This window comes from Chenopodium album, chromosome 19 (assembly GCF_948465745.1).
Source record: "Chenopodium album chromosome 19, dcCheAlbu1.1, whole genome shotgun sequence".
NCBI classification, from domain to species: domain Eukaryota; kingdom Viridiplantae; phylum Streptophyta; class Magnoliopsida; order Caryophyllales; family Amaranthaceae; genus Chenopodium; species Chenopodium album.
The window spans coordinates 13,992,649-14,018,260 of NC_137852.1; the positions used below are offsets into that span (position 1 = coordinate 13,992,649).

A 25,612-nucleotide genomic window follows, 5' to 3' on the forward strand; every position below is an offset into this window, starting at 1 on the left:
TACTAAATCAACTAATCAAACCAACTAATGTAACCAGCTCTTATCAATAAACTAACTACAAAATACCAAACAATGCCTTAGGGTAAATGGAAGAGAGTAGTAGAAGATAAGAAGTCTATTTCTCTCCTAATAAGCCTAGTTGTATGACCTATAAGACCACATGATGGGCACATGGGAGTACGGTAAAACTTCAAGTTGCCTAATTGGCAACACTACAGTACAGACTACACCTTATGGCTTATTTTTATATAGGGCCGTCATCATTTTAATTCATTATTAAATAGAAGTTTAATTTGCACCTTAAAAACGAAAATTGATTGAGGCAAAAAAACATATACATACAATCTCATAATTTCAGAAATTAAAAAGAAAATAACAGAATAAGAGAATGGATAAGCAGAGTGTTGACTTGAATGGGTTATACTTGGCCATTGAAAAGGACAATGAAGAAAGTGCAATGGAGATAATTTCAATGGATATGGAGTCGCTTTGCAAATTGGTAGATGAAAACGGAAGTAGCCCGCTTTTTCTCGCGGTCCAAAAAGGTTGCAATAAGGTTGCTGAGATGATATTAATGTCCTCTTGCACTTATAGTCTTACTGGAAAACATGGTTCCACACCCCTTCATTATGCACCAAATTCTTCAGGTTCGTTTGTATTTTCGCCTGCTTGAATTTATTTTAAATTTTTTTTTTTTTTTTTTTTTTTTTTTTTTTTTTTTTTTTTTTTTTTTTTTTGTTTTTTTAAGTTTTTTCCTATGTTAACGAACCGCTTCATTATAAGAGATCTTCAAGCAGTGTTTAAAAATAATATCTATTTACATATACCATTATTTTTTTGAAAAGATTTACATATACCATTCGATCGATATTTGTCATTTCTTTATGCCAAAAATTAAATAATATTCCCTCTATTCCAAAAAGAACGATCCATTTGGGTTGATTACACGGGTATTAAGGAAATTAAGTAAAAAGAAGTAAATTTATATTGGAAAGATAAATTTACATGGGGTTTGTAAAAAAATAGAGAGAGAATAATAAAATAACATGGAAAATCAAATTTTTATATGGGAAAGCTAATTTAGCACAAATATCAATACTATATACTAAAAGACACACCACACGTGTCATTTTCTGGTGTGTCCCTTATCTTTTTATTTTATTTTTATTTTTATTTATTTATTTCTTTTTTGAAAAAAAATTATATAAGGAAAAAAAATTTCTACTTATAAGTAATAATTATATATGAAATATACTACAGTAGAAGATTTGATTTAGCTTTCCAAAAAAAAAAATATTGACAACTAATAAGTTAAGCAAAAAAATTAAAAATAATGTTCTTAATATACAAGTAATTTTTGACATGTGGATGTGGACAATTTTTTTAAGGAAAAGACATATTATAAATTATATACATTTGTTACAAATAAAAATTATATATTTATTTCTTGATTTTTTAACCATGTAATAGAAGCTACGGGCTTAAATAAGAAAATGTGAATATTAAATCAACAAATAATACTTTTATCATTTTTAATTTTGTCATGTTTTTAAAATCAATTATTGAAAAGTACCGTGCATGGCACAGGCACAGGAACTAACCTAATTGTAGCAAATTGGTGGGTGTTTTAATGCAAATTGGTCATTTTCTTTGGACAAAGTTTTGGTCAAATGGGTCGATCTTTTTGGGACGGAGGGAGTACATAATCATGTGAGTATTTATTGAAATATTAAAATCGTCTTAATGTGTAATTTTCGAATATTAACTTTTATAGATTATATATTTAATGGTGATAAAAAATGACATCGGCAAAGTTTTTTTATTGAAAAATTTGACAATCAATTGAGCATTTATTTTGATATAAAGAAAGTAATGAGTTGATCATTAGTTACTCAAAAAATTGTTACTTGCCGCAATTGAGTTTACTGTATGTAATGGTTTTAGTAGTAGACATTGGTTTAACAAAATATCCCACTTGCATTATCTTAAATTAGGTCAACATAGAGATTAGAGACCATCACTATCAACGACACAACGATGACTGCAACCGCGCACCAACCCCTTTCCATTGGCTGTTAAGAAATAAAATGAATCAACAACCATCGTTTTGGATTCAATTAAGTATTCATAAATATGCAATGTATACAAAGTGATATGAATGAAAATACTAAGCTAATGAATGCTTCCGGTGTATTAGATAAGCATTTAGAATATTTTTTAAAGTAATACTCCCTCCGTCCCTACATTATATTTCTCCTTTCTATTTTTGGTATTCCAAAATTACATTCCTTCTTTCTATTTTTGGTAAGTGTTTTTTAGTAAATCAACTCTCTTTTTCTGTTTTATATTTAATGCTTTCTCACTCATCATTTACTAATTTCACTCATAATAATCCTTGTGCCAAATTACAATGAATATGATTGGTTAAAAATTTTCAATTAGGAACATGTGATTGATTTTTTTTTTTTTTTTTTTTGCAAATGATTGATGACATGTCATGATTAATAACTAATCTATTGCATTATCTAATTATTGTTATTTGTCTTATTCTTCCCTCCTTAATTCTCGTGTAAATTTCCAAACAAGAATGTAAGTTAGGGACGGAGGGAGTACTAATTGGATAGCAGGTCAAAACACACTTTAATCGGTGCAATTAATATTATTTTTATTTAATATTTTTATTTTTAGTTACATCATTTGTTAGCTTTTGCCTTAAGAAAAATAGTATGAAGTATACATGTATAAACTAAGGGGAAGGGGCAACAGTAGGAAAATTTACCAATCACTATTGCATATAAAGGCCATTTTGAAATTTATTAGCGCGAATCAAAAATCTTATATGAATTACTACAATATATAAAAAATTCTAACATTTTGATTTTACCTACCAGACTTCCCTTTAGACCATTTATGGCATCACTTTTTCCTCTAACCCCACATTTAACCCTTGGTTAACCATTTAAATGACCAAAAAAGAGGAAAAATAAAATCCAACCTAATTCATGATTACCCTAATTAACTAATCTTCCTCCTTCACCATTGCTAAATTTCCTCCAAGTTTTTTTGCTCCAAGTTTACACTAATTCTTCCCATTGAATCTCTAATTGCTCGAGGTGAACATGTAATTTAGTTGCCTCTAATAAATTCGTCTTTTAGGGTTTACTAATTCTAGGGTTTTTCCATGATTTTTAAGGGTAATGGATTATGATTTTGGTTTAACATAAGGCTTTTGTATTTCTTTTGAACTATAAGTCATCATCTAATTAAGCAAAATATGAGATTTTTCTTTGAATAATTAAGCTATCAACGAATTCTAGCGTGAAATTATAAATTGATCTAGTTCGATTCTCCTCCTTTAGTGATTCCTATCTTTTCCTTCATTGCTCAAAATTCTGACAATTTTGCAAAATAAAGAATTGGTAGCAGAGCTAAAGATCATGACGACAATTTGTAGAGTGCTCTTAAATAGAGCTTGAAGGTTAGAGGGTGAAAGTGGAGTTATGAGAGAGAAAGAAAGGAAGGGAGTTCAAAATTTAGCTAGGGTAACATGGGTTAGGAGGAATTTTTTTTTTCCCCTTTTTTTAGGTTATTTAAATATTAATTAATCAAGGGTTAAATGTAGGTTGAAGGGAAAAAATGACATCATAAATGGTCTAAAGGGGAGTATATGGTTATAAAATCAATTTTTATTTTTTTTTGTGGTAGTAATTCACAATAATTTTTAATTTGTGGTAGTAATTTTTAAAATAATATTAATACGTGGTAGGTTTTAGCAAATTTTCCATAGTGATTTGTCAATGAAATGGAGAGCGTAAATTTAAAGATAAACGATCTGTATTATATATTATAATTATCTACGGATGTCAATGGGGCGGGTGTTGGCCTTCCCATCCCCATCCCCACCAAAAATTTTCATCCGCATCTCTATCTTCGCGGCGGGTCCAAATTTCATCCCCATCCCCGCCCCGACGGGTACAATTTCAAAACCAACCCCGCCCCACCCCCCACTTGGATATCCATCCCCACTTAATCCCCACAAGACCCGCCTAATCCCCACCTGGCCTCCCAATACACAATCCAACATATTAAATATAAATTACAACAAATAAAACTATTATTAATATTACACTTTTTAGTTATAAAATTAGTGTATTTCAAATTATTATATCTACTATGTTATTTTACATAATTTATTTTAATGTAAAATAGTATAAAGTATGTTTTTTTTTTGTTTTATAAAATATACAAATGTAGGTGTGGGGTGGGGATGAGATGGGTACGAAGTGGGGCAGGTGGAGTCGGGGCGGGTACAATGTAAAATCCACCCCCACCCCATCACTAATGGCGGGTATGATTTTTATCCCCATCCCCGCCCCACCGCCCACCAAACCAAGACATATCCCCACCCCACCACCCAACGGGGGGGGGGGGGATGGGACGAGTCTCCTACTTGACCCGCCCTACTGACATCTATATAGTTATCCCCAATTATTATTATTGTGGATACATATAATATTTGTATATATTTAACCAAATAAAGTAATGCATTTTAAATAATCCTCCATACAAGGGGAATTGATTATTAAAATATTTCCTACATTTCAAATTGGTCTTAACATTTTCCATTTTGGTCCGTTGAAAATGTTCTTTAACTTGCTTAATTTATTTTTGGGTCACCTCTTTCACAATATTTACATTTTTGTAGACACTATACAGCTATACTAGTATACTCCCATTACTCCACAGATTTACATTTTTGTGGACACTATATGATTATTTTGTGGATTTTTTGTGACAATTTACTTTACACATTTTATATTGGGTGAGAAACTATCTTTTATCAATAAATAAATTGTTATTAAATATAAGAAATTAACGTTTTTTTTTTAAGAAGCTAGCTAACCTTTGTCAAATGTCCCCTGGTTGACTACATTCTCCAATATTTACCCTAACACACGCTTGTCACATGAGTTTCAATTACCTATTTTCACGCATCTTCTCCTTTCTTTTTTTTTTTTTTTTTTTGAAGAAACTCATCTTCTCCTTTCCTTATCCAACAGACCCGTTCGCTTACAAGTTACAACCATCCAATCCCCCTTGGCCTTCCCTTTAATCGTGGTTTTCTAACAAAAGTGAGTCAATCAGTTGCTAAGACAATTTAAACATTTTTTAATTTGTTGCTTAGAGAACCCCAAAAGCGGTTAATGAGAATCGATCCACCTAGTCTAAGAGGAAAGCTCCAACCACCTAAGCTATCGCTCGCTCTCACATCATATTCTAATATCATGTGGATATTGGCATTTTTCTTTTAAAGTGTTAGGTTATTTTAGTTATTCCGTTTGCTATTTATATCTTCAGTGTGTATTGGATATATTTCATGAGAGTCTTTGGCCTTATTTGGTTGGCTAAATATTTTGTGGGAAGTCAAAATTCCCATAAATTTCATTTTCACCCTCTTGTTTAGTTGACACAAAATAGTGAAAATGGGGGTAATGAAAATTTATTGGAATTTTGACTTCCCACAAAACATGGGAATTCACTTTCCTTACACCCCGGTAAGTTGGAATTCCCATGGAAATTTTCTTCCTCCATTCTTAACCAACAATTTTGTTAAATTCCCATGATTTTGATGAAAGAATTTATTTCCCACAAATTTAAATTTCAAGGGAATTTACACTTTCTTAATGAACCAAACGTCCCCTTTGTATAATTGTTTCATTCTCTTATGACTTAAGTAGTTATACACTTATCTTTGCAACCTTCCTAATTCTATAGTTTTAGTTTAACAAATTGAAAAAATTGGCCAGTTCATAATTAATATATATCGCTATACTCCCTCTGTTTTAAATGCAACACTTTTCATTTTTAGTCATTTCATATTGGTTGCAACACTACTATATTTGCAAGGGACCCACCATTATTTTACAATTTCTCTCTCCCACTAACCCCCACTTTCACAAATATTTAATTAAATTTTTCCCTACCAACCCCACACACACTACTTTTTTTTTATTATTGTTTTTATTTTTTTAATTACAATATTATAAGCCTATAAATAATGTATAATTTTCTTAAACTATATTGTTGCAACTATTACTAAACGGGGGGACTACATATTTAAATGTACGTCAAAAATACGTAGTAGTACTAACATATAACAAAGTATTTTTGAATGCAGAAAATGTATTAAGATTGCTGCTAGAGAAGCACCCAAACTTGATGGACGTCGTGGATTTTAAAGGTTACAATATGCTTCATCAATGGGCTGAATTGAACGAAGTATGGCCTTTCGATTTTCTTCTAAAAGGGGATTTTCCGGCTGCCAAGACCAAAGTGTTCAAAGAATTAATCAAGATGAAGACTGAGAAGCATCTGAATGATACTCCGTTACACACTGCAGCAAGAACACATAAGAATACTGAAATTACGAAAGTAATTGTAAATGGCTACAAACAAGAAAAAGAAAAAGAAGAAATTAAAGAAGTTAGTACTACTCCTCCATGGAAAATAGGGAATAAGTATGATCATACGCCTTTGCACGTTGCTATATATGAACAACAAAATGAAGAAGTTTCATTGTATTACTTAAATCTCGATTCAACATTATGTCAATCTTATACCGATACAGGAGAGAGCCCTCTGTTTGCTGCTGTTGGTGATGGATGTGCAGAAGTTGTTGATTTCATTTTGAGTAATCAGGAAGTTAGTTTCAGCATGTTGCGTAAAAATAAGGGAAATACTGTGCTGCATAACGTACGTCGATTGCCAGGTAATTCAACACTTTCTACATACCTTTTAAATTGCTAATAACCAAAACCCTTTGATGTAGGAGCTGTAAAGACTCTGCAAAATCTAAGTCAAAATTTCATAATTATCAATCATCCTACTGTTGGAATAAGAAGTAAAAGAGAACATTGATAAACATTGAAAATAATACTAATTATTTTTTTTTTAATAGAAAATAATACTGATACTTGCATACTTCATTCAATCATGAAATACATAGATGCCTCTTGGCCTACAATAACAAACTTAAACTAAAAAATAGATAATGCTAGTACTTAGTGGATAAACATGAGCCATAATTTACTCTACCAAATAAACTGATTTCGATGTATGTATGAGACATCTTTTAGATTGTTATGGCGAAGTATTATTAGAGATATGAGATTTTAGATAATAGAAAAATTCATCGTTTAGATTAACAGAGATTTTGCTAAAACATTGGTGAGAAAAGTAACAAATACCATACAAACATCTTAATTAAAAAAATTTTTAATCTCCATTTATTTGTCTTTCTTGATTTCATTTCCTTTGCTGATGTGCAATCCAAACATCCCTTTTAATTACACCAGTTCATTGATATTAGGAAATTTTGACTTTTACTACCTGAAAAAAATAAAAAATTTGCTTTTATCACCTCCATAAAAAAAAAGTTGTATTTTACCGTACCACCACATAAAAGAATGAAACTTGGTTTTTACCACCAATCACCACCAACTAACGGAATCCATTCCGTTAGTTGGCGGTGATTGGTGGTAAAAGCCAACTTTCATTTTTTTTTTTATGGAGGTGGTAAAAGCAATTTTTTCGTTTTTTGCATGTGGTAAAAGTCAAAATTACCCTGATATTAATTGTTTGCATCTGTAGCTACAAGTCTCTATTCTGCTACAATCGTTAACAACTTGTTTGGATAAAAAAAATGGAGGGAAAGAAAGCGAATGGAAAGGGAAAGGGAAAGGGAGGGAAATTAAATCCATTGTTTGGATAACAAATTAAATGGGTGAGAGAAATGGAGGGAAGAGAACTGAAGAGAATTGATTTAGGGTATATAATACCCCCAAGTGGACCAATGAGAGTTGAGGATGACACGTGTCATTTTGCGAGAAGCCCAAATAGACTTCCCGGATGGACGACACATTTTACTCAGATATGCCCCCTAGGAAGGGCGACCTTCAAGGCCCAATTCCCATGGGGCGCCGCAAAACGACGCTGCCCTAATCCCTAGGTCATCAACCCCTAGGGTAGGGAGCGTTTTCTTAGGACCCTATATATAGGGAGATTCCCCTAATAATTGGGGTACCTTAAAACTTTCAATCAACACGTCTTAATCATTAAGGCATTTATTGCGCCGTCTGTGGGGATCGGAGAGCACCTTTAAGATGGCTTCACAAGAATCTATGCTGCCTCCAGAGACCAATTGACTTCCGGAGGACGTACTAGTCCAGTCGGACCATGACTTTGGTGACGATAGAGACATCGAAACTTATGTAGCCCGTGATGATCCTTCATCTCAAAGCGCATCCGTCATAAAGACAGGCGAGAGCGCAATGTTAACCAGGCGGGTTCAAGCAGGCCCCCTGGACAATCAAGTAGGCCCTTGGGGCAGTCGGCTAATCCATCTCAAGCAGCAAGATCAGCCCAGTCACCCGAGATGAGCTTAGAACTTCATGAGCAGCTTCAATGGTGAACTTAATGATTTGATCACCAAGCGGTCGACTACTCCTAAAAAATGAACTGTCGGCCAACAAGCCACCTCATTCTGGAAAGAAGAAGTCGGTCAAGGATCGCCGGCCGACTCCTCACCCTACTCCTAAGGAGAAGGCTTAACCTCAAGTCGACCTCTCGAGACTCCGTTTCCTAGAAATGGTGACAAGAAAATCCATTCGACATATACAGCCGAATGGTAGCAAGAAAACATTTTTTGATGCTAGCTAGACATTACATCGAGCAAAAGAAGACCCAACAGCTGTCGGAGTCGACATTTACGTCGACTTATCATGATAGGTTTCAAAACACCTCTATGAGGCATTCTCAATCTGTACATGGGACCACGTCGAGCAGCCCTCTAGTCCAGTGGGGACCCCATGTCATCAACTCAGCACAGTGCATGGCACTGCCATCGTACAAGCTACCTGCTTTTCCCTACATTCCAGCCTGCCTTCTTCGAGGGATAGGCGGCATATAACTATCAGCCTATGGACTGGCAGCTTTAGGGACCAACCCTCTGTGTTCTCCAAGGAAATAGTCGCGGCCGAACAGCCGACCAAGGTTAAAAATGTGTAGGTTGGGACCTATGATGGTACCACCTACCAAGAGGACCACCTTCTGGCATACACTCACCTCATGTACTTGCAGGTATTAGATGATGCCACATGGTGTCGCTGTTTTCAAGCTACCCTGAAGGGCATAGCCCAACAGTGGTTCGGCAATCTGCTGGCTAGTTGTATGTATTAATAGCTTAAAGATGCTTGCGTTCTTGTTTGCTTCTAACTTCTCTATGAACATCCCTACAAAGCAAATGAGCATTGATCTAGGCAATGTGCAGCAGGGAGATAGAGAAGGGCTGCGCTCATACGTCTCGTGGTTCAATCTGGTAAGAATCTAGATCCACAGACTGTCTGTCGAGGTCGCTTATACACACTTTTTCAGAGGTTTGAAGGACGGGTCAACTTTCAAGTATAAACTTGTCCGCAAGAAAATATTCACTCTCCAAGGAGCTCTGCGGGAGGCGGAAGCCTATATATAGGCGACCGAACTCTGCTCCTCAAATAAGCAGTCGGATTCAAAGAAGTCTGACCGACAGAAGAAGAGTCGGCCTGCTTAGCCATCAAGCCTGAAGAGAGCAAAAAGAAAATAGAGACCTGGGCAGTTGATAACTCCGATCAGCCGACCTAGAAGAAGAAAAAAGATGGGAAACCTTACGTTCTAAGGTATGAGTTTCACAAGGACAGTTACTCCATCCTCATGGAGATAAAGGATCGACTGACTCTCGAGAAGCCGAAAACTATGAAAGGTTCCGCTGTCAACCTGACCCCTAAGTCTGTCAACCTCCAGGCGGCCAGCCTTGTCCTGCGCTTCCTTGAGGGGCTGCAACTTCTCCTTGAGGTCCTTAACTTCATTTTGGAGCTTAGTGATCCGCTTCCGAGCTGCATCCAAATTTTGTTGGACCTGCCTGTTGGCCAATGCCTAGGAATACATCATATCAAGTGTAAGAATCTCATTTTGGGCAATCTCAAATTGAGCTCTGTCTAAGGAAGAGGCGGCTTAAGCATTCGCTACCTTTAACACTTTGTTTTTATCATTGAGTTGCCTCTAAAGCCCACTCACGCGCATCATAGCCTGCATTTGGCCAAAATAAAAGGAAAAATCAGACAGCATACGACCAAACCATTGCTCAAACCAAAAGGCACATGTCCTACCTCGTAAAGAAGCGCCAGTATGGCGTTCAGATCAAGGGTCCCGACTTCTTTAACAGATGCCATGTCATCAGGATCAAGCACCCTGAGCATCTGATTGGCCAATCTGCAGGACAGTCGGCCTCTCTAGAACCTCTGCCAAAACAAACACAATAAGTTAAGAATTTTGGAAGGACAATGTAATCAGTGTTATCTAATTAAACAAGTGGAGTATGGTCGAATGTATTACCCTCCTCCTCCCCTGCGACATTGCTGCCGCCTGTTGCTGAGCCGGTAGCAATATTTAGTGGCTTGCCACTCTTCGATACTCGTTGATGAGTATCCGGCTTCGATGGAGTCTTAGTAGGGGTAGAGGCCCCGGTCCCCTCCTTTGTCTTGGAGGTGATATGTTTTCGATTTTTGCCGAAATCGCCGCCTGTCTGCTTTCGCAGCTTTGGTTCCGGCTATTGAGAGGGAGAAGGCTTGGCCGAGCCACCTTGAAAAAAAAATTCACCAGTTAGTTGTGACTTCAACAAAATTCTGACAAGACATAGTAAAAGAAACGCTACTCACCTGCGGAGTGCCGCCAGACGGATGTTCCTCGTTCGTCCGCTTAATGGCCAAACGGTAGAAGGCTGCTGATTTGGCAACCGGCTTTCGATAAGACGGAACCTTCGTCAATGCAATGTCTGCACAATATAGCAAGATTTAGAAACTCAGATAGAAATAATTATACAATTCGAGCAACTAAATAATGTTGATGCATGCGGTCTACTACATCTCGGTTTCTCAATGCTAAGGCCACAAGCGGCCAAGTAAGTCCCATCCGAGATCCACTCAAATTGAGCAAATCGAGGAATGTAGCTCAGTGGAATTACCTCCTTAACCCTCGTCACCTTGTTGGTTCGGACGGATATTGAGAACAGGCCCCTATCAAAGATCTCCTCCTGCGCCCGCCTTGGGACAGCCGACAAACCGTTTTTCCCAGCAAGGAGGGGCAGCTCCTCGTTCCAGCGGTTGTACCGCCTGTTTATTCGGGTGTCTAGGAAAGAGACGATGTAAACCTTAGACCTCCAGTCTTTCCATTTAATCTCTTTCCCTAGCACCACCATGTAACCCTTTTGGCTGGTTAGAGTAAACAAGCCAACCCCGCTTACGTGTGGAGCCTTAATCAAATAGTGCATATGAGCGAATGCCTTGAAGCTGGGCTCCACCTCCAGCATCTCACAGGAGGCAATGTAGCCCAGAATGTTAACCTAAGAATTTGGGGCTAGTTGCCAGATACCCAGCTATACTGGATCCTCTCCACAGCCAAATGGAGAGGGAAGTGTAGTCCTGCCTGGATGGACGCCTCATAGCATCCAAAGCACTCATCACCATAACTGGCCATATTTGGCCAAGTGATAGTGTCCATAGCATTTGCACAGAAAGCAAATAGTCATGTCCCATGACATGTTTGGAGAAAATTTTCCAAGGCCAGATATCATTGTTTTACGCCTGCTCTCGGAGACGTGTAATTAATAAGGGGCACGTTCCTTTAACCGTGAAGTAGACAACTCTGCCAAGCCCTCTCCCTTCTCTACTGAGGGGATTCTCGAGCAGACTCCAACCTAGACCGCGCCTCCTCCGAGTCAATGGAGGCACTGTTAGAAGATGATGACCCGTATCATCAGAGTCCTCAATGTTGGGGGCCCGTCGACTGGTGCCAACGGTGTCCCCCCTATCTCAACATCCGACACTGCTCCACTCAGCCCGAGAGATTGTTGTTCGTCATCCGACTCCTCTTGAGTTGAGGAGCTCGGGGTACTTCTATTGCTTGGAGGGTCTTGGCTAAACTCGGAGACAGGCGCCCTAATGGAGCCATCCTAGTAGACGGTTGAGCTTTCTGAATGGTCCCATGTATCATCCATCCTATATTTCTAAGTGGTCTACTCTGTTCTTGCCATGGTGTCTTGTAGGGGCACAAACACTGTTTGATTCGGAGAAATACTCAAAGGGGAGTCCGCTAAAGAGCATTAGGCACTCCTAGTTCTAGATTTAGCCGTCGTCAGTGACAGGCTGATCGCTAAACTAGGTCGTGTTGGGTGCGTTTGGGAAACCATTTTTTTGAAAAGATTGAATGCAAAAAAGACACAAGGATAGGATCAGGCGGTTACCTTAGAAGAAGGTACTAGAGGCGCTTGGTCTTAAAGTTTGTAGGAACAGGCGGACGGTTGGTCGAGTGTCGGATGCTGAAGAAGTCAAGGTCTTTGAAAGTCAGAGATTCAAGATTCTCCCAAAGATTCACGAAAAGTGTGAATCCAAGGAAGGTCAAACCTTCTATTTATGGAGGGGGTAAAGCATGGGGTAAAATCCTAGATTCCCTTCAACAATAAAAAGTAAATATTTGGCCAATCAGAGGCCAACACCTGTCACAGACGTCACGTGGCATGACCACGTCACCCTTGTGAGGGGCAAATGTATTGGGGTATTTAATACCCCCAAGTGGACCAATGAGAGGATAACACATTTCATTCTGCGAGAAGCTTAAATAAACTCCCCAGATGGACGACACGTTTTACTCAGATATGCCCCTTGGGAATGGCGGCCTTTAAGGCCCAATTTCTAATGGGCACCGCAAAACGGCGCTGTCCTAATCCTTAGGTCATCAACCCCTAGGGTAGGGCACGTTTTCCTAGGACCCTATTGTAATCCCCCGTATTTTTAAATATATTAGTAATGAAATTATATTTTATTCATAATATTTATTTGTATTTTTTTTCGGATTTAATTTCAAAAGTTTCAAATTATTTTTGGAGTTGATAAACGATTTTATTACAAAGAACTTTTTATGAACCTTTCTTCACTAATTTATATCCAGCAAACAAACCAAACCCACTTTCTTTTCTTAATTGGCCCATTAATTTTATGAGGCCCAATCTTAAAACTAACCCTACACCACTCTCTCTCCTATAAATACCCCATACATCCCCAAAATTTCCCACACAAAAAGGTTAGTCTTATTTTCATCCTCCTTTGTTTCATTATTTTGCTTAATGTTATTTTAATTGTTTTGGGTTTTGATTTTAGTATAAAGATTATATTTTTAGTATTAAATTATATTTTAATGGTATAAAGATTATAAATTTCAGATTATATTTATGTTATAAATTTCATATTTTATGAATTATAAACCTAGGGTTTCAATTTATTGAAAATCATGATTTTAGGGTTTTTATGAACAATTGATTTAGGGCTTTTATAGTAATGATGTTTTGAAATTTTGGTGATTATATTACTAATTAGTTTCCAGATTATTTTGAACACGTAAATTCGTATTTTAATGTTTAGATTTCGGTTCGTTAATATTAATCCCGTTTTAATCCCGATCAGGTTCTGAACTCATCCGATTTTGACAAAAAAGTAGTGTTTTCCATGTGGAAACGATGTTTTAAGAAAGACTCACTACCTCTGGTAGTGAGCACCACCCTCTCGTGGCCAAATTCTGCCTCTAAATATGATTTTCGGGCAGTTTTTCATTTTTAACGAAGTTTTTTATTTTTAAAATTTTATCCTTGAGTTTGATTAATAAAATTAATTATTTTTAAAGTTAATTAAGCATATAAATATATGTTTTATTTATTTTAATAAGTTTTTCATCATATTATATTGTTGGAAATTACTTGGGATAGTAATATTAATTGTTGGTTGTTTTCTAGGAAGTGATTATTCCCTAGGAGAATTTTAAGTGATTAAAAGTGGCTCAAAAGGATTGTTTGTATGAGGTACGTACATGTCTACTTCGTTATAAGTAGTATCATGTTTAGGTACCAAAAGGAAAGAACTTAGTTTCATGATTAGGGAACACTTGGATGAAAATTGTTTGGTTATACATTTAATTAATTCATGTGCTTATGTTTATGAGACATGTTTTGGTGAATTGATTATGTTTGTATGGAATTATGGATGCAAACATGTTGAATTATTGGATTAATTGTTTGTATAATTATTACCTTATATTATTATTGTATAATTGGATATTCATATGCTTGAGTGTATGTATATATGATTGACGTATATAATTTTATGATATGATCTGATTTAATTGTCTTGCTACTATTGTTATATTGAATGATTGTGTTATATTTCTGGGTTTTTTTTAATGTTATTGCTATAGGGAGTATTGTTCTTGAGGTTTTAGGATTATTAATGCAGAGTATTATTTTTGGGTTGAGATATGATTATATTTGGGTTATTAGTATGTGTTTTAAGAGTTGAGACATTATGAATCGAATTGTTATGTTATTTGGGAACATGTGCCAATATTGAGATATTATAAATTAATTTGTGAATGGTTATTTGATCAATGTGTGAGATCAAAAGGTTGAGAATTATTTATTTTGTTATGGGTTTGAGGCTCGGCGTTATAGACCTTAGTCCTTGGCATGTTGGTAATGAGACAATGATCATGAGTTAAGAATGAGGTACAATCTTTATTATTTATTTTTCTATGGTCCCCTACAGTGGGAATTGACCCGTATGTGGTCTGGTTCAAGGTGTTTTCTAGTTATTGGGAGTATTCAAGTTTTTATACTTGTTGGTTTTATTCGAATTACCCATGTCCAAGGCTAGGTATAGAACAATGAGCATGGCACACTTACGGGATAGAGAGTTGAGTAAAGGTTTGTATTATTATTCGAGGTTGAGTTGATAAAGGTTATTTTCAGAGTACAATGTGTTATGTAGTTTTGAACTACATTATTTAATTGAGCTAGTAATGTTGATTATCCTAGACTAACTTTGTGAGAATGGAGTCGCGCCCATTCTTGCATCGCGCTAAACTTTTATTTCAAATGGTCATTTGGGACCTGGATTGGACAACCTGGTCTATTGCTTACTCCAAACTAAATTAAATTTATTAAATTGAATATGATGAGTCAAGTGTTTGGAATTGGTTAGTAAGTATGTTGAGTCAATTGAATTGTCTAAGTGTGGAGACTTGATTAATGAATTCGTGTTGTATGTTTAATTACTTTAATTAATTGAGCATGCTAGGTTTGGTACGTTGTAGCTTGTATGTACTCAGCTTTGCTGATTGCGTGCTTTTGTGTGTGTTTTCTTTTGGTCATGGCCTTCGCCTTTCAATGACCCTGTGATGATCCAATTATTACACTTGTATTATTGGGGAGCAGTATGCACAGGTTAGCTTGATGATGTGAAGTTAAGGGATTTGACAAACGCATTGTCAAGGGATTGGTGTGATTGAGAGTATTCGATTCTTGTGTTGAACTTATTTATGCTTTGCTATTTCGTTTATGTTTTGGATTTTTAATATTGGTTTGGTTTTAAATAAGGGCCTTATATGGTTCCAATTTGTAAGCTTTGACTTATTCGTTTTCTAAATTGTGTTATTTTAAATACTTAAGTTTGATTTTTCCGCTGCGATACTTTGATAAAGCCTTAACGTTTTAACACGTGGCGGTAACATGTCAATGGTTCTCCACTATTTTATTTAAAGTAAGTGGTTTGAAAAAGGGAGAATTATTGGGGTGTTACAAAGTGGTATCTGGGAGCTTAGGTTCGATTTAATTACCACTAAAATTAATTTAAAGTTTTTAGGCGCCTAACGTTTTAAATCTAATGAGTTTATTCGACTACCTTATTTAAAGTTAACTTAGATTTTCAAAAATTATTCTATTCTAATATATTTATTTCGGCATTTAATAAAAAAAGTTTATTTATTTGTTTTATATATTTTCAAAGTATTTTTGTTATTTTGAAATAAAATGAATTTAATTATTTATTTTTATTCCTAACTTGTGTGCTTATTTTGCTTATCGGTGAGATTTGGGTAGCATTAGAAAGGGCGTATAGAATAGATTATTTATTTCTTTATGCATTGTAATTAATTACTTAATGCTTTTATATTGTATGAAGTGATCATGCAAGTTATTTAATTGTGTATGTTCATGTAATGGTGCAAACTTGAGTGATCACTTAGTATCATGTTTAAGGATTAAAGCATGTCATATGGAATGGAATGGAATGAGATTCTTTGTGTAATGTGAAATGTTTAAATGATTTAATTTATTTGTGTGAAGCATGTAATTATGTGTCTACTAATGTGTGTTAATTTAATGATGTTATGCACTTGATGCATGAATTTTGGTGGAATTGAATCAAGGGAATTATTTTATTTAATTTTCGTGTGCGTAGGAATGATTAAAAATAAATAATCATTTCCTTTGAAAGTGACTTATTAGGGGCGATTGTGTGGCCGTGTCCACCTTTCTACCTTAATATATATATTTGATGATTATGAATGTGATTTATTAAGCAAGAAGAGTTTTTTTTTCGCGCTGATGTCAGCCTAAGAGTGTGTTACATTTCTAGGTAGAGAAGGAGGATGGCTAACAATGATGCTTTAGCTGCTGCTATTAGGACTAGTTGAACCAAATTCGATTGACTTGCTTATTAGTTTGCCTACTAGTGAGGTTGTGAGGTGCACCAAGATACATAAGGGTTTACCTTTGAGGATTGGAGAGACTGATTTTCCATCTGATCTTATAGAATTTGAGTTGGATGACCTTGATGTCATTTTGGGAATAGATTGGTTAGCCACTTATAAGCTAATATAAGATTGATTGTGAGATAAAGAATGTTTACTTAAGGAGTTCTTTGGGGGAGATTGTGTATTACAGACGTTTTGGGAAACCAAATGGTATTGGGATTATTTCTGCGTTAAAGTTGTCAAAACTTGTACGTAAGGGGCATCCTTTGTTCTTTTGTTGTGTGCAAGACTTGGAAATGAGTAGTAAGTGAATGTGGAAGATGTGCCAATTGTGAATGAGTTTTGGATGTATTTTGTGAAGAAGAAATATGGGAGCATGAGATTGTGGATCGATTATAGAGAGTTGAAATAATGTCACAATAAAGAATAAGTACCCACTACCCAAGATCGATGATTTGTTTGATCAATTGAAGGGAGCTAGTGTGTTTTTCAAGATTGATTTACGTTCGGGGTATCATCAATTAAGAGTGGCTGATAAGGATATACCTAAGACTGCTTTTAGGATTAGATATGGGCACTACGAGTTTACAGTTTTGTCTTTTGAGTTGACCAATGCACTTGCAATTTTTATAGACTTGATGAATCGAGTATTCCATGAACAAGTTTGTAGTTGTTTTTATTGATGATATTTTGGTATACTCGAAAAGTGAGGAAAACATGAGCCATTGGGAGGCCGAGGATGATATGAGAAAGAGATAACCTAAGTTGTTTAATGAGGTGAGTTACGAGGGCGTAACTCTTGTTCTTTAAGGGGGGTAGAATGCGTATAATTTCGCGTTTTTTTTTACCCTATTTTATGCTATTTTATGGTGTTTTCATGCTTTTCATAGCGATTTTATTTGTTTACGCATCTAGTGAAGTGCGTAAATTGGAATGGTGATAAAGTATTAGTGTCGATATTATGACACAATTGGGATATAATTTTGAAATTTTTGAAATGGCTTTATGCAAAAGTTTTGCAATTTAAGGGATTTTGTGCTAAGTTTCGGGACGAAACTTCTTTTAAGAGGGGTAGATTGTAATCCCCCGTATTTTTAAATATATTAGTAATGAAATTATATTTTATTCATAATATTTATTTGTATTTTTTTTCGGATTTAATTTCAAAAGTTTCAAATTATTTTTGGAGTTGATAAACGATTTTATTACAAAGAACTTTTTATGAACCTTTCTTCACTAATTTATATCCAGCAAACAAACCAAACCCACTTTCTTTTCTTAATTGGCCCATTAATTTTATGAGGCCCAATCTTAAAACTAACCCTACACCACTCTCTCTCCTATAAATACCCCATACATCCCCAAAATTTCCCACACAAAAAGGTTAGTCTTATTTTCATCCTCCTTTGTTTCATTATTTTGCTTAATGTTATTTTAATTGTTTTGGGTTTTGATTTTAGTATAAAGATTATATTTTTAGTATTAAATTATATTTTAATGGTATAAAGATTATAAATTTCAGATTATATTTATGTTATAAATTTCATATTTTATGAATTATAAACCTAGGGTTTCAATTTATTGAAAATCATGATTTTAGGGTTTTTATGAACAATTGATTTAGGGCTTTTATAGTAATGATGTTTTGAAATTTTGGTGATTATATTACTAATTAGTTTCCAGATTATTTTGAACACGTAAATTCGTATTTTAATGTTTAGATTTCGGTTCGTTAATATTAATCCCGTTTTAATCCCGATCAGGTTCTGAACTCATCCGATTTTGACAAAAAAGTAGTGTTTTCCATGTGGAAACGATGTTTTAAGAAAGACTCACTACCTCTGGTAGTGAGCACCACCCTCTCGTGGCCAAATTCTGCCTCTAAATATGATTTTCGGGCAGTTTTTCATTTTTAACGAAGTTTTTTATTTTTAAAATTTTATCCTTGAGTTTGATTAATAAAATTAATTATTTTTAAAGTTAATTAAGCATATAAATATATGTTTTATTTATTTTAATAAGTTTTTCATCATATTATATTGTTGGAAATTACTTGGGATAGTAATATTAATTGTTGGTTGTTTTCTAGGAAGTGATTATTCCCTAGGAGAATTTTAAGTGATTAAAAGTGGCTCAAAAGGATTGTTTGTATGAGGTACGTACATGTCTACTTCGTTATAAGTAGTATCATGTTTAGGTACCAAAAGGAAAGAACTTAGTTTCATGATTAGGGAACACTTGGATGAAAATTGTTTGGTTATACATTTAATTAATTCATGTGCTTATGTTTATGAGACATGTTTTGGTGAATTGATTATGTTTGTATGGAATTATGGATGCAAACATGTTGAATTATTGGATTAATTGTTTGTATAATTATTACCTTATATTATTATTGTATAATTGGATATTCATATGCTTGAGTGTATGTATATATGATTGACGTATATAATTTTATGATATGATCTGATTTAATTGTCTTGCTACTATTGTTATATTGAATGATTGTGTTATATTTCTGGGTTTTTTTTAATGTTATTGCTATAGGGAGTATTGTTCTTGAGGTTTTAGGATTATTAATGCAGAGTATTATTTTTGGGTTGAGATATGATTATATTTGGGTTATTAGTATGTGTTTTAAGAGTTGAGACATTATGAATCGAATTGTTATGTTATTTGGGAACATGTGCCAATATTGAGATATTATAAATTAATTTGTGAATGGTTATTTGATCAATGTGTGAGATCAAAAGGTTGAGAATTATTTATTTTGTTATGGGTTTGAGGCTCGGCGTTATAGACCTTAGTCCTTGGCATGTTGGTAATGAGACAATGATCATGAGTTAAGAATGAGGTACAATCTTTATTATTTATTTTTCTATGGTCCCCTACAGTGGGAATTGACCCGTATGTGGTCTGGTTCAAGGTGTTTTCTAGTTATTGGGAGTATTCAAGTTTTTATACTTGTTGGTTTTATTCGAATTACCCATGTCCAAGGCTAGGTATAGAACAATGAGCATGGCACACTTACGGGATAGAGAGTTGAGTAAAGGTTTGTATTATTATTCGAGGTTGAGTTGATAAAGGTTATTTTCAGAGTACAATGTGTTATGTAGTTTTGAACTACATTATTTAATTGAGCTAGTAATGTTGATTATCCTAGACTAACTTTGTGAGAATGGAGTCGCGCCCATTCTTGCATCGCGCTAAACTTTTATTTCAAATGGTCATTTGGGACCTGGATTGGACAACCTGGTCTATTGCTTACTCCAAACTAAATTAAATTTATTAAATTGAATATGATGAGTCAAGTGTTTGGAATTGGTTAGTAAGTATGTTGAGTCAATTGAATTGTCTAAGTGTGGAGACTTGATTAATGAATTCGTGTTGTATGTTTAATTACTTTAATTAATTGAGCATGCTAGGTTTGGTACGTTGTAGCTTGTATGTACTCAGCTTTGCTGATTGCGTGCTTTTGTGTGTGTTTTCTTTTGGTCATGGCCTTCGCCTTTCAATGACCCTGTGATGATCCAATTATTACACTTGTATTATTGGGGAGCAGTATGCACAGGTTAGCTTGATGATGTGAAGTTAAGGGATTTGACAAACGCATTGTCAAGGGATTGGTGTGATTGAGAGTATTCGATTCTTGTGTTGAACTTATTTATGCTTTGCTATTTCGTTTATGTTTTGGATTTTTAATATTGGTTTGGTTTTAAATAAGGGCCTTATATGGTTCCAATTTGTAAGCTTTGACTTATTCGTTTTCTAAATTGTGTTATTTTAAATACTTAAGTTTGATTTTTCCGCTGCGATACTTTGATAAAGCCTTAACGTTTTAACACGTGGCGGTAACATGTCAATGGTTCTCCACTATTTTATTTAAAGTAAGTGGTTTGAAAAAGGGAGAATTATTGGGGTGTTACACCTATATATAGGGAGATTTCCCCAATAATTGGGGTACCTTGAAACTTTCAATCAACACGTCTTCATCTTTAAGGCATTTATTGCCTCTAAAACAGAGAACACCTGAGCTCGGTATACGAGCAGATAACTTAATTCCCGCACGTTTTACTCCAACCCCGTACTAACTTAATCTTCGGAGGCGGACCTTCGACCAAGCGGAGCTGCGTTTGTTTTACAGGTACAAGCGTCCTTGTCGAATCCAGTCTTTGAACCATAACTCTCCCAAGGGACATAAAAACATCTGAAACGCGAATAGTTTTGTTTAATTGTTAAAGAATGAAATCCGTTCAAATTTGAAAAGATTTAGAAGGAAATCAACTGATGAACATTTAAATGGAAAACTGTATTCAACCTATTATATGAGTATAATCTATCTCCTCCTCTAATATTTTCTCTCTCCTCCATACTTTCTCACGATTATTTTCCCCCAATTTCTAGAGTTTTGACATTTCTAATTCATCTCATTCAATCTCTAGAATTTTCAAGGTAAAGGCCAAATAATTCAATATGTTATTCTACTCTGCTTCTCACGTGTTCTATCCTCCAATTTCTACGGATTTGCTGCTCTTCTTCATTGCTAATGTTTATTCGATTATTTATTCGTTTTTTATTCGATTTTCATTGCTAACTTCTTCGATTTTTGTTCGAAAGTTAATTCCGGAATTTATGTTTGAAATCAATTTGATATTTAAAATTATTTGTTTGATTTTAATTGACATTTATCAATATTGTTGTTTTTTTATTAGGTTTAGATTATAATACAAATAACCCAACTACAATAGTTGGGTAGCCATTTAATTTCAAAATCATTTCAAAAAGATTATAATACAAATAATTACAGTATAATTTCTGAAAAATGAATGATTAGTATAATGTTGATAATGTTAACTTATTTACGAAAATGTCATTAGATAAATAAATTTTGTTTATCATCAAGATGAACTTATATTTTCTCGCAAGCAACTCACAGATTAGGAATCAACAAATAATGGTGAATACCCCTCCCCTCCTCCTCCCTCCCCTCCCTACCCCTTCCCTCCCTTTCCTTCCTAATAGTGTATCCAAACAAGCAGTAAAGTTGCTATAAATTATCTTCATACTACAAAATACATAGTATTTAATATGTAGCGACACAACTTTGTCTAATACTGTGTTAACATCTTTATTTATTTCGAAAAAAGAGAATACTGGAAGAAAGTTGCTTGAGAGATGTTGGTGGATGATCAACTTGTCTGATGATGAGGGAAAAACTGCCCTTGATAGAGCCAAAGAAGAAAACAAAACATGGCTTATAAATTTGTTGTTAAAACCTTCTTTGATACGAAACAAAATACCCTTCGATTGGGTTAAAGCGTGTGAGAATGATGAGACGACATGGGCTGTACTAGCCTTCATTGATAACTGTCGAGATCTACACGAGGTAATCAAAGAACAAAGAGACACTCCTCTACACCACATTAAATTGCAAACTTATGAAGAGTACTTGAACTTGTTGAAGAAGCCATCCATTGCAGAACTGAAGAATGCGATTGATTTCGAGGGTGCAACGCCTTTACATCGAGCACTACAGAGAAAGGACATGCTTTTAGCAAAGGCACTACTCCTTGATGATGCTGTAGACTGTTACATACCAGACTATGGTGGTATAACTGCCATGTCTTTGCTTGCTAAGCTTTGCAAAAAAGATAAAGAATGGGTACGCTCTTTCAAACTTCATTATGTCCTATCTATATATATATATATTTCCATTTAAAACACATGATATTTATTAATTCTTGAAGTGTTTCATAATTATGTAAGACTAATATAAAGGAAAGTTTAACTGCATTTGTGTTTCATATTATGAGACTCTTATGCAAAATTTGTTTGTGGTGTTGAATGGATAGAAAAAGATGATGCGTGTGATGAGAAGAGAGATAGAGAGAAATGACTACTTGAAAAGAAAAGAAAACATTTATTTGTTACACATAATGTGTAACAACCATTTTTGGTATATGTTGAACATAATATAAAACGGATTGGAGGTAGTAATTTTAAGTTTAACTATTGTAAATGTAGCTGAGAAAAAATGTTTAGTGATTGGTATGAAGCTAAGATCAGTGAGTGTTTGAATTGGAGAAAACATTTTAGAACAAAGAAATTATTTGAAAGAATTGTTAGGAAGGGTGGTATATAAGTACATAGATTTTAATTTGGTGGACTATATAAGAAAATTGGAAGACTAAATGGTACAAACAAAATTGGTGTGACAAATAGAATTTTTATACTGATTGGAGTACTCATAACAACTATTCCCTATTACTATTTCCCTTAATTCTGAGAGCTACATTTGAAAAACTACAAAAGGTTGTAGTCTAATAATGATTTTTCCTTTGGTAGTAATTGAGATAACGCCAAATGGGAGGAAAGGATTATTTTGAAAACTTCTGTATTTCTTTTCTCATTTAATCTTAGCCCATGATGAGCAATATCTATCTTCCCTTGTAATAAAATACGAGTAATTAACAAACTAACATGTTTAGGTGTTTACATGTAGGTAAAGATGTGCATTCAAATCGAAGTAAATCCACACTTTAAAGCTGCATACATCCGGCCAAGGACAAATTTGGATCAAATGCGAACCACACTAACTGTTGTCGCAGCTCTATTAGCAACAATTACATTTGCAGCTGGATTTACACTACCTGGTGGACTAAACAGTGAGAGCGGCAAAGCTATTCTAGCAACAAATCCAGCATTTCTAGTATTTTTACTTGCAGATGCATACGCCATGTGCATGTCTATGCTGGTATTGTTTTGCTTGATATGGTCTATGGTTTCGGACCGTGATATGTCAATTTTACTGGTTGATCGCAGTGTGTATATACTCATGCAAGCCCTTTACGGCACAATGGTGGCCTTTATGACCGGTATCTACACTGTGGTAGCGCATAACTCATTGTGGGCAGGCGTAATAATCTTGGTCATGTGCACTTTCATTGTTATTTCTGCAAATAAGACCGTTTTGCATACAGTGTTATCCAAGCTAGTCCCTGCAGCAAATCTAGACCAATGGCTTGAGAAGGTAATACAAGCAATTTTTGTATTAACTATGTTGTTTCCTTTTTTTTTTTTTTCCTTAATTTTACGTCGTATAGTACTTTTTGTTGTCACACGTATGTTTATAATTCTTACTTATTTCAATTATTGATACATTATCTTCTATAAACTTGTTAAGGTCTAATTATTAAAATAAAAATTGTACACTTCATATTTCATATTCCTTTAGAAGCTAGCAAAAGGTATTGTCGTGCTGGTACTCAAATAATTATTAGGTGGTTTGTGACAAATTTTGTGTTTTATAAGGTGTTTTGTGATAAAATTTGTGTTTGACTGACAATATAACCTGAATGTGGTGTGGAAGTATTTAATTATTGCTTGATTAATCAATAATCTAATTACTTCTTAAATTCTTGTACCAGCAAAATGCATCAACAACGAAGGGAACAAGTAGCAAGCTTCTTTACAATTTAACTTCATTTGCGAAGAAGAAAACTGCAAATTCTAGAATGTATGGAAATGAGGAACCTAAATTACGAATTCTTGAGGAGGTAAATATCTTTCTAGGTTCAAAAATAATTCAGCTAAAGGTAGTTCAATTATTATCATTACTAAAGGAAAATATTTTCCTAAATATGATTGTTGATTGTTTGATCATTCTTAGTAATTTTACTTTTTGTATCAGGGGCAAGCATCTAATCCCGGAAACGATGACGCTAAAGCAGTTGGATCATGCAGCAAAGTCATTTCTCTAGGATAAATAGCTATATTCTATAGTTAATCAATACAAGAAAGATATACTTCTAGTCTTCTATAATGATTGGGTGCATCCTACAAGTCACTTAATTTTAGGAATCATTTTATTCCCTTTATTCCTGTGGTTTTTTTTTTTTTTTTTTTTTTTTTTTTTTTTTTTTTGATTCCATTGTTAATATTATGGTCAAACTTTGAAATGTGTCATATGAAACCCTTCTTACACTAGTATCATGCCACATCATAATTCAACAACTTTTAGATAGAAATACATGCTCCCTTTATGTTTAAATAAAGGAAAATTTGCGAGGAAGGTCCTTTTAAGTGGTTGACCTTGTGAGAAAGGCCCTTTTATTAAAAAAGGTGGCACAAAAGGTCCTTATATCATGCTTGAGTTGTGAGGAGGGTCCTTTGACCATTTTCCGGCGTTGACTTTTTTATTTTCCGGCCAAAAAAAGTCGCATCTAGGTTCTCTTTTTTCTCCCTCCTCTTTTCCCCTTTTTTTCCCCCCTATTAAACCCTAATTTTGAAAACAATTAACACAAAAACTTCAATTGTAATCCCATAAATTAAAATTGAAGGTTATTCATAATAATTCAAGGCTAATCCTCCCCACAATGCGAGAAAATAGGGAAAAAAGGGAACTTAATAAGCCACATGCTTTACACGTGGCTTTTTTTGGCCGGAAAATAGAAAAGTCAACGCCGGAAAATGGTCAAGGGACCCTCCTCACAAACCCAAACATGATATAAGGACCTTTTGTGCCACCTTCTTTATAAAAGGGCCTTTCTCACAAGGTTGACCACTTAAAAGGAACTTTTTCGCAAATTTTCCTTAAATAAATAAAACGTTTTTCTTTTGCAATCCTGTTTAAATAAAAAAAATGTTTTTTTTTTAGTAATTCTTTTTTTTTTTAATAATATTATCTCTGTTATGAATAATTGTGGATATCCATTATCCTCCTTTGTATCATTCCGAAACAATCTTCATATGGAATAAAGATACACAGATTAATTCTGTCTTCATCTCTCATCTTTTCTCTTATTTTACAACACGTTATTAGCACCAAAGCTCTAATCCATTAATTAAGATTAGATAACATTTTAATTGTATTGGATCAAAAATTTGCACGAAACCTCTAAGCTATTTTGGATATACTAGACGAAGCTCGGAACCCTATCATCCG

The 25,612-nt window shown here is 34.5% G+C and overlaps 1 protein-coding gene across 1 annotated transcript; it reads left to right on the forward strand.

The window, feature by feature from the left end:
- The first annotated feature begins 372 nt into the window (after nucleotides 1-372).
- On the forward strand, nucleotides 373-24,433 carry LOC145594082 (uncharacterized). The gene is made up of 6 exons (XM_081650421.1): nucleotides 373-647; nucleotides 6,179-6,769; nucleotides 21,816-22,330; nucleotides 23,177-23,770; nucleotides 24,096-24,224; nucleotides 24,359-24,433. Exons 1-6 carry the CDS (start codon nucleotides 389-391, stop codon nucleotides 24,431-24,433), a joined length of 2,163 nt encoding a protein of 720 aa, XP_081506547.1. The 5' UTR covers nucleotides 373-388.
- The last annotated feature ends 1,179 nt before the right edge of the window (nucleotides 24,434-25,612 follow it).